We start from the raw sequence: 11,473 nt of genomic DNA, 5'->3' as shown, positions 1-11,473 counted from the left end.
GCGCGCACACACGCACACACACACGCACACACACACGCACACACGCACGCACGCACGCACGCACGCACACACACGCACACTGTGACTACACACTCAATTCTTCATGTTGCGTGCAGACACACAAAGGCACACACGAGCAATCCTTCATGTTGCACACATACACACTCAATCTTTGATGTTGCGCGCACACACATTCTAAATATCTCATTTTGCACACACGCATACAAATACACACAATCCTTCGTGTTGCGCGCGCACAGTGGTTCATGTTGGGCACACACACGCACACACACACAATCCTTCATGTTGGACACACACACACAATCCTTCATGGTGCCCACACGCACACACACACAAGCCTTCATGTTGGACACACATACAATCCTTCATGCTGCACGCACGCACGCACGCACGCACGCACGCACGCACACACACACTAACACAAATGCATACACACAAATGCATACACAAACACGTGTACTAGTCTCCCCGACTTTATATCAAGGTGTAAAACCGCCATTCCAAATTATTTGTGTAGATTTTGAGTATTAAAACACTTAACAGATGTTTAGTGCTCGTATCATCGTATCATCAATTGCAGCAAGGCAGTTTTGTTAGCCTTACGCTTAAAGTGCACGTCACGCCTAAGACCAAGTTCGATTTCCACTGCATCAACTCAGTGCACGGTGACCTCCACCATGACATACAAGGTTGAAATATTGCAAAAGTTAGCGTAATACCATACAATCACTCAACCATTATTATTCAATGATATCACAGTTCATAACTGCATTAACAATTATTTGACCTTGAGAGTTCATTCAGGAAGAGATGTGACCACAAAATGAACCAGGAGTGAGCCGAGGGAAGGTGCCATTACACTAAGCTAGATAGAACATCTGACCCAGGTGGATGTCCACTGTGAACGTGGGTCACAACGTTTCTGTCTGCCCCCTTGAGTACAGAGAGGACGGGGTATGTCCTTGGGCCTTGCGAAACGTCTACTGCTCTGGGGACGCATGAATACAGACAAAATGAATGAACTTGAAAAGCGATCTGAAGGATCTTTTGTTACTCGTGTCGAAGGCGGTCAACTGTGTCATCTGATGTCTGGGATATTTTTAATTCATTTCATTCCCTTTTCCTGTCTTTTGTTACTGCAGGTGTTATGAAATGTGTTAGCGTCTCACGATTTGGTGGGTATATTACGAGATAGATATCTTGCCTGTATAAAGACAGATGCTTAAATGGTGTCATCGGTTGTGGATAACAAGATCACAGCTTGAAGCTTTACCCGTTAGATCAAATATCAGGTTGCATGTCTGATCCCGACCATCCATCCTTGCCACAATACCTGACTCCTATCACTTTAACACACCCGCTCTCTTCTCTTCCCTCACCCGGTACGCGACCCCCACTCTCTTCCCGCACCCCGTACCCGACCTCACACACTACCCTCGCATAAGTACCCGCCCGCACACCCTTCCTTTGTCCCTATATCTGACCCAAGCAAACGACCCTCAATCCGAGCCCGACCCCAACACTCTTCCCTCACCCCGTACCCGCCCCCCACTCTTTTCCCTCACCCCCTACCCGACCTCACACACTACCCTCGCAAAAGTACCCGACCCTGCTTCTCGACACCCCAACCCCCCAAAAAGTACCCACCCGCACACCCTTCCTTGGTCCCTATATCCGACCCCTACACACGACCCTCAATTCGAGCCCAAACCCAACACTCTTCCCACAACCCGTACCCGACCCCCACACTCTTCCCTCAAACCGACCCCGACCCTGCCACTCGTCCTCCACCCCTTACCCGACGGCAACACTCGTCGGTCGCCCCGTGAGTGCCCTATCACATCCCGTTGTGTTAATTTCCTAGAGGCGACACACAGGTAAGCGATACAATCAGCGAAACGCCATCTCATGGTTGACTTGTCTGACTTCACCTGAAGGAACTGCGCTGCCGTATCTACCGTCTCCCCGAGGGGCAGGGCCGCGTTACAACACACTCCGACTCTAACCTGTGAGTTCCCGTACAGGTGAAACACGATACCCTACCAACTAGCACAAGCACACTGTTCATTAATACGGCGTAAAGGATTATTCTTGTGAGCTTCACCCAGTAACACCGTTGGACACCAAAGACACCCAGGACACAACAGGACACCACAGGACATCACAGGACACCACAGGACACCACAGGACACCACGGTGGATGTATCTTATACCCATATTTCGCTCATAACACTCAGAAGTCACCCAGTACAGTGAGTTCCGTCTCCCTCCCTCGCGGGGACAGGTACAGAAGAAAGTATGTAGTGTTTATAATTATATACTTATACAGTTTTTGTAGATTTTACGTGGACACACGTCCGCATATTACACATTGTAACAATTTTATGATTCATAACACACTGAACGCATGTATTAAACCATCCGTGTTGCCGTGGTGATATTCGATGAAGATGCGTACGTGTTTTGGCTAGATGACGCAATTATTTCCCTGAAACATGTTTAAAGCGAACACAAGCATATAAGAACAGTGCTAAGGAGTGCGAAGAGAATAAAGGATCTTATATTACACTGAGGCCGTTACTTGTCTAACCACACCATGAAGGATCGTCTACGTGTTTATGTGTCATGAGATTTCACAAGTGCGTATTTTGAGATGGGCGATTAACCGGGATTTACTATACATGGATGTGAAGCTTGTGTATCTGAATTTAACAACCTTCATCTTTTGACAGACCGGTATCCTATAGATAAAAAATATCTTTATAAAATATGCACTTAGTCGTGTGAAAGCATGACAATGTGTCCTCGATGGAGTAGACTGTTGTTACTGTTGACGGCGTTCGGCTACGGCCTTTTGGCCAAGGACGTCATCAAGGTCGGGTTCATCACCACCATTGACAGCCCCGAACCCAACAAAGCCGAGGGTAGGAGGATAGCTGGTGCCATGGCGCATGCCGTCAATACCGTCAATGACAACCCTGACATCCTCCCCAACCACACCCTTCAGTACGTGTTCGCCGACAACAGAGATAATGAGTTCGTCAGCGTCAATGAACTGACGGAACAGTGGCGGAATGGAGCCGTCGCTTTCTTTGGACCGGAAGACTTTTGTGAAACCGAGGCTAAGGTGGCAGCGTCGTGGAATCTTCCTGTTATATCCTATGTGAGTACTACACTTGTATTGTGTTAGATAAACTACGTAAGTGTTAATGGCAATAGGGTAGCCTAATGGTTAAAGCGCACGACCGTCACGACCAAATTCCGGTTTCGATTTTCAGCATGGGAACAATTTGCGAATATCCCGCTGTGGTATTATTAGGATATTTCATAAAGCGGCGTGAAGCAATACTGAAGCAATACTAACATTAACATGTGTTTGTTTGTTATTTAACGCCGCACTCTATAGTCAGTCGAGGTGATGTGGTGTTTAACGTCACGTTCAACATTATTCACGACGTGTGTGGGGCAACTTGTACTAGTCCGGACTTATGCGGGTTTTATAGTACTAGCCAACTGAGTTTAACGTGATACCCCACTTCAATATATTATACTGACCCTAGCCGCCCAATCCCTATATATCCACTTAATGCCGAGCGCCAGGTAGAGCCTCATCTTTTAACGTCTTTAGGTATGACTTGGCGATGGGATCGAACCATCAACCCAGCAATGTGACAGGACCATGTATATGATGAACATTAACAAGTATATTACTCTTATATTATATTTTAATTTCTAAGACTCTATATTATTAATTGGGCACGTTAGATCCAGTTGTGTAACACGTCAAAGTCGCTGTGAGGTGTAAGTCGAGTTACGACCCCTGTTTGGACTTGTTGGTCGGGGTTCGAATCTCAAACGTCGCCCCTACGAACCTTGGTCTGTTTGTACAATCATCGTGTCAGGAAACACGTTGGAAAAAGATATGTATAAATAACCATTGACTTAATTCCTACCAAAACACTTTTGTTTGTTTACAAAGTGACACACTTGTGTTGTAATACAGAAGGGGGCTGGAGTGGCCTAGTGGTTACAGCGTTCGCTCGTCACGCCGAGGACCCGGGCTCGATTCCCCTCAGGGGTATTATGTGTGAAGTCCATTTGTGGTGTCCCCCGCCGTGATGGAGCTGAAATATTGCTAAAAACATATTCACTCAATGTAATACAGAAAGCTATGTGTATTATATAATGTTTTAACTGTTCCATGATAACCGTTCTGAAACCTTTAAATTGCTTCCCCATCTTCTAAATATGCGCCATGTGACTCAGTACTACGTCCACCAGGACAAATATAGCTGTCAGTGTTCGTGCACCAACTTAGGATATTTTATCACCCGTGAAGATCCGGATTAGAATGGGTCTTCAACTCCCCATGCTTGCTGTAAAAGACGACTATGTTTGTCGAAAGAGGGATCGGTCGGTCAGGCTCACTGACTTGGCTGATGCATGTCACCGTATCCCAACCCAATTGCGTTGATCGATGCTCATGATATCAATCACTGGATTGTCTGGTCCAGACTCGATTATTTATAGACCGCCGTCATATAGCTGGAATATTGCTGAGTGCGGCGTCAAAAAACAAACAAAGAATAGGATATTTTAAGATAAAGAGGGGGTGGAGTTAACTTTTTTCCAGGTGTCAAAGGTCAATCTGCGGCCCAATCTACATAACGCCACGTTAACCAAATTCACTCATTCAGTTTGACACTAATCTTTAAAAATATTTATGAATAATTATCATTTATATCAACAGGATATGTTTTTTAAAGTGTCTGGTGTTTTGACTGACATTCAGATTTCCAAATGATGCGGATGTCTGTCGGATGCATCCCAATAGTGTGTGACTGGGTTAAGGTTGACGACGCTTTGAAAGTTATATCACAGCGTATCTGCTTAGTGCGGGATGAATGATCAAAGTGATGCAGGTCTCAGACGGTTACCACTTTGATGAAACCCACGCGCACGGATATGATGCTGACAATCCTAGAAACAATGTATAATCAGTGCGGATCTGGGATTCGAACCCACGTTCGCCTGGACAACCCATTTACCACGTACCTCTCTCTTTATTTGTCACAACTTCCAAATTGTTGTCATTAAAGCTGTAATATAAATGTATTCTTATAGTTGAAATAATTAGTATTAGTGATTTTGTTGTAATTGTCACCCTGTACTTTGACATGAAACCCCTGTGTGGATTCCACTCAAACCCATGCCTCACACCGACCCACTGGGATTTGGTGGGTATATTACGAGATAGATATCTTGTTTGTATAAGGATATCCTGTGTCTGATCCAGACCATCCACCCTTGCCACATTACCTGACTCCTATCCCTTTAACATTCTTCCCTCACCCTGTACCCCACTCCCACACTGTTCCTTCACCCGTACCCCACATCCATACTGTTCCCTCACCCTGTACCCCACACTGTTCCCTCACCCCGTACCCCACACCCACAATCTTCCTTCATCCCGTTCCCCACACCCTCACTCTTCAATCAACCCGTAGCCTACACCCAGAATGTTCCCTGAACCTGTATCCGACACCCTCACTCTTCACTCACCCCGTAGCCCACACCCAGACACATCAATCCCCCCGTACCCGACCCCCACACTCTTCCCTACCCTGTACCCCACACTGTTCCCTCACCCTGAACCTCACACCCACTCTCTTCCCTCACCAAGTACCCGACACCCATACTGTTCCCTCACCCTGTACCCAACACCCATACTGTTCCATCACCCTGTACCCCACAACCATACTGTTCCCTCATCCCATTCCCCACACCCACACTCTTCCCTCACCCCGTTCCCCACACCTAAACTGTTACCTCACCCTGTACCCAACACCCACACTCTTCCCTCATCCCGTTCCCCACACCCACACTCTTCCCTCATCCCGTAACCCACACCCACACTCTTCCCTCACCTCGTTCCCCACACCCAAACTGTTACCTCACCCTGTACCCCACACCCACACTCTTCCCTCACCCCGTTCCCCACACCCAAACTGTTACCTCACCCTGTACCAAACACCCATACTGTTCCCTCACCCTGTACCCCACACCCACACTCTTCCCTCACCCCGTTCCCCACACCCAAACTGTTCCCTCACCCTCTACCCAACACCCATACTGTTCCCTCACCCTGTACCCAACACCCATACTGTTCCATCACCCTGTACCCCACAACCATACTGTTCCCTCATCCCATTCCCCACACCCACACTCTTCCCTCACCCCGTTCCCCACACCTAAACTGTTACCTCACCCTGTACCCAACACCCACACTCTTCCCTCATCCCGTTCCCCACACCCACACTCTTCCCTCATCCCGTAACCCACACCCACACTCTTCCCTCACCTCGTTCCCCACACCCAAACTGTTACCTCACCCTGTACCCCACACCCAAACTCTTCCCTCACCCCGTTCCCCACACCCAAACTGTTACCTCACCCTGTACCAAACACCCATACTGTTCCCTCACCCTGTACCCCACACCCACACTCTTCCCTCACCCCGTTCCCCACACCCAAACTGTTCCCTCACCCTGTACCCAACACCCATACTGTTCCCTCACCCTGTACCCCACACCCACACTCTTCCCTCATCCCGTTTCCCACACCAACACTCTTCCCTCACCCTGTTCCCCACACCCAAACTGTTCCCTCACCCTGTACCCCACACCCATACAGTTCCCTCACCCTGTACCCCACACCCATACTGTTCCCTCACCCCGTACCCCACACCCATACTGTTCCCTCACCCTGTACCCCACACCCATACTGTTCCCTCATCCTGTACCCCACACCCACACTCTTCCCTCACCCTGTACCCCACACCCATACTGTTCCCTCACCCTGTACCCCACACCCATACTGTTCCCTCATCCTGTACCCCACACCCACACTCTTCCCTCACCCTGTACCCCACACCCATACTGTTCCCTCATCCTGTACCCCACACCCACACTTTTTTCCTCATCCCATTCCCCACACCCACACTCTTCCCTCACCCCGTACCCTACACCCATACTGTTCCCTCACCCTGTACCCCACACCCACACTCTTCCCTCACCCTGTACCCCACACCCATACTCTTCCCTCACCCCGTACCCCACACTCTTCCCTCACCCCGTACCCCACACCCATACTGTTCCCTCACCCCGTACCCTACACCCATACTGTTCCCTCACCCTGTACCCCACACTCTTCCCTCACCCGTATCCAACACCCATACTGTTCCCTCACCCTGTACCCAACACCCATACTCTTCCCTCACCCTGTACACCACACCAATACTGTTCCCTCGCCCCGTACCCAACACCCATACTGTTCCCTCACCCTGTACCCAACACCCATACTGTTCCCTCACCCTGTACCCCATACTGTTCCCTAAACCCTGTACCCCACATACATACTGTTCCCTCACCCTGTACCCAACACCCATACTGTTCCCTCACCCTGACCCCACACCCACAATGTTCCCTCACCCTGTACCCCACACCCTCGCTCTTCACTCACCCCGTAGCCTACACCCAGACTCTTCCTTCACCCTGTACCCGACCCCAACACTCTTCCCTCCCCCTGTACCCGACCCCCACACTCTTCCCTACCCTGTACCCCACACCCACACTCTTCCCTCCCCCTTTACCCCACACCCACACTCTTCCTTCGCCCTGTACCCGACCCCAACACTCTTCCCTCCCCCTGTACCCGACCCCCACACTCTTCCCTACCCTGTACCCCACACCAACACTCTTCCCTCCCCATGTACCCGACCCCCACACGTTTCCATCACCCCGTACCCGAGCCCCACACTGTTCTATCATCCCGTACCCGACCCCCACACTCTTCCCTCACCCCGTACCCAACATCAACAATCTTCCCTCCCCCCGTACCCGACATCCACACTCTTCCCTCACCCTGTACCCCACACCCACACTCTTCCCTCACCCTGTACCAGACTCCCACACTCTTCCCTCCCCCTTTACCCCACACCCACACTCTTCCCTCACCCTGTACCCGACTCCCACACTCTTCCCTCCCCCTGTACCCCACACCCACACTCTTCCCTCACCCTGTACCCGACACCCACACTCTTCCCTCACGCAGTACCCGACTCCCACACTCTTCCCTCACCCTGTACCCGACACCCACACTCTTCCCTCACGCAGTACCCGACTCCCACGCTCGTCCCTCACCCAGTACCCGACTCCCACGCTCTTCCCTCACCCAGTACCCGACTCCCACAGTCTTCCCTTACCCTGTACCCCACACCCACACTCTTCCCTCACCCTGTACCCGACACCTACACTCTTCCCTCACGCAGTACCCGACTCCCACACTCTTCCCTCACCCAGTACCCGACTCCCACACTCTTCCCTCACCCGGTACCCGACTCCCACACTCTTCCCTCACCCCGTACCCGACCCCAACATTTTTCCTTCACCCCGTACGAGGCATCGACACCCTTATCTCTTCCCTCACACGACCCCAACTCTTTCCTCACCCCACCCCGTACCTACCGCCACTCTTACCGCACACCGTACCCGACCGACACTTTTCCCTTGACTCTTCCATCACCCCGTACCCCATCCCTACACCTCTTTCTTCGGCCAGTACTCGACCATCAATGTGATTTCCAACACAAATGTGAAACTATTCAGTGCCGTAAAACAACATGCAGTCATTCATTAAACACGGACACGCTTGAAAACACTTTGATAATTTTACATACATTCCATAGCCATGGAACTGGCCAACTGTCGTTCTGACCCAGGCGCTCTCCCCTCCCAGCTCCACACCTCACATCCCACCCTATCGTCAGCGTTAGGGCAACAAGCAATAGTTCAAATAACACGAAACGATGTCCCATATTGAATACATGTTGTTGCCCCCTACCTTTCAAATCTACTCCTGAACGCTTATCTACCTTCCACTATTATCAAATCGTTTTTTATGTCGACATCAAAAATCAGCGGTAATAAGTAGATAGTGAAACATTTTCAAATATCCTCCTAACCACCTGAATGCTGAGGGCTGATTTCTTTCAGACATAATAAAAACGGATTTCTCACACTTCCTCAGATCAACTGAATAAATAATCGCCTACTTCGGTTGGTATTTTATAGACAGACACATGCCCCATTTTATGGCTGTGTTTAGACGATTTGAATAAAGGGTAAACTCTTGTCTAGCATAACCCACTTATAATAGGCAATACAGGTGTGTCGGTTTATACACTGCCGGACAAAGGAAAGTATACACTTGGAAATTGGATTTGACCAAACATTACAAACGGTATCAAAAAGTTCATAGGCAGAAAAAGTCGCTGCAAACGTTTGGTCCAAAGCACAACTATCATACCCGTTTGAAATACATCCATCGAGTAACCATTTCTTGTTTGGTTTATTTTCAGCCGCCATGGGTAATTTATGTACTTTATTATGCTCGGCAGTGTATTTGGACGATTCCATAATTTTTGTACAATCGTCAACTAATTTATATAGGGAGCGTGGCCGATTAAATAATGATTGCCAATACATTTAAGTGCCCACTCTTAGCCTTGCTCCAAGGCTGTACTGAAGGTTAAGTCAATGGATGTGTTGCAATTCTATCCTCCTAATAGGCAAGTCTAAATATGTGGAAAGTCTTAGGACTCTTATAGGAACAACGTGCTCTTATTGTTTAAATAATCTAGAAATAATGATTTAAACTAATAAATAACGCTTAGAGACTCACTCTCTGCCATGTATTTCAGGGGACGTGTAAATTGAATTCTCGATAGGCATGAACCGTTAAACGTCGGCTAACGGTCTTACAAAATCGGCACAGCTTCACTAAGGCAAAGAGGTGCATGAACCTTTAAACGTCGGCTAACGGTCTTACAAAATCGGCAAAGCTTCCCTGAGGTAAAGAGGTATATGTACCGTTAAACGTCGGCTAACGGTCTTACAAAATCGGCACAGCTTCCCTTAGGTATAGAGGTGTATAGATAGCTGAACTGGCCTGTACTAAATGCTGCCGCCGATGCCAGCGGCAAACTCTCTATAGTTAGATCTTTATGTCGTTTTCTTAAAGTACATTGAAGATTTTTGTTCGAAAAGTGTTTTATGCCACTGGATACAAAACTCTCACAAGTCGGTTTTATTGCATTTCAATATCTGATGAACGATTTATCAAAATCCAGGAATAGACATCGAGACCTGGTGCCCCAGAGTAGTTATACATGTCGGGTCAGATAGTGAGTTGTGAGTGTAGACCTCAAAGACCATGGGTGTATCGAGGTATACATGTACATGCTATCGAAGTACCCGGATATCTCGAAATACTCGGATATCTGGAAGTGACATGATATATCAAAATATATGCATATTCCTTGCATGCACAATTTTACTTTTGAAATATATTTCGATATACTAACAATTTCCAAATACGTGCATTTGTCACATCAGAGACCATAAAATAAATTTATTTTTATTGACTCTGGTCACAGGCATATGAAAATTGAATCTGACAAGACTTTAGTAGCAAAATTTGCAAATTGAAACTTATTCTAAGTTGAAATTTCAAGATGCTTTGTTGAAAGCAATAAAGTTAACATTTCAAGATAAGATGCTAGGTTGAAATTTATACTAAGTTGAAATTTCAAGATGCTTTGTTGAAATTTCAAGATGCTTTATTGAAATTTCAAGATACTAAGTTGAAATATATACAAAGTTGATATTACAAGGTAATGATCTTGAAATAGAAAGATAATAAGTTGATTTTTAACTTGAAATTTCAACGTATGTATCTTAAAATTTCAACTAACTATCTTGAAATTTCAAGAATAAAAGAAAACATGTGGCCCTAAAAGGCTTCCGTACTTATATACTCCACCTTAAACTCAACATTTTTCATTTAAATTCATCAACATGTATTTTATTAAACTGATTCGAAAATATAAATGGTGCTTTTAATATGAAGCATTATTCTGCAGTATAACAAAAATGTAGTTTCTTTTAACACTACACCAATAATGCAAAAATCCCACACACTCATCCCATTCAATACTTCTGTTTGAATGTAGCATTGCTTTATTGGATATTTATTGTAGCTGGCCAGGTCAAGTCGTTGATTTAAACGCATCAGTAAATACTACGAACACACAGTCGCCTGATAACATTAGATCTTGCAAAGACGGTATCTCCTGTTGGAACTTTTGTTATAGAACATATACCCATTACACTCAACGCAACTATTTTGGGGTCGCCTGCCTATAAAAAAACCTAATTTATATAAATAATGACTGAACTTGAACGTATTGTGACATTGTCATTCATGGCAAAATGTATTACAGAAGGAAAAGAGATACAGGCAAAAGGTCACCAGTGATTGAAACAGATCAATGGGTACCCGACAGTCATGTGCATATAAACTGTTGTAACGCTGAGGACGTGTGTAAAGAGTC

The 11,473-nt window shown here is 47.0% G+C and overlaps 1 protein-coding gene across 1 annotated transcript in view; it reads left to right on the top strand.

Moving 5' to 3' along the window:
• Positions 1 to 1,256: 1,256 nt before the first annotated feature.
• Positions 1,257 to 11,473, top strand: part of LOC124134293 (guanylate cyclase 32E-like) — a 44,233-nt gene continuing 34,016 nt past the window's right edge. Inside the window, exon 1 of the mRNA XM_048392143.1 lies at positions 1,257 to 3,184. Within this exon, the coding sequence (XP_048248100.1) occupies positions 2,813 to 3,184 (372 nt within the window). The 5' untranslated portion in view covers positions 1,257 to 2,812. The remainder of the gene's footprint in view (positions 3,185 to 11,473) is intronic.

The sequence above is a fragment of the Haliotis rufescens genome, unplaced genomic scaffold (assembly GCF_023055435.1).
Source record: "Haliotis rufescens isolate VD_foot unplaced genomic scaffold, xgHalRufe1.0.p SCAF_11, whole genome shotgun sequence".
Lineage (NCBI taxonomy): Eukaryota > Metazoa > Mollusca > Gastropoda > Lepetellida > Haliotidae > Haliotis > Haliotis rufescens.
Note: the sequence above shows the minus strand (reverse complement) of the source record. Positions and strands in the feature narration are given on the sequence as shown.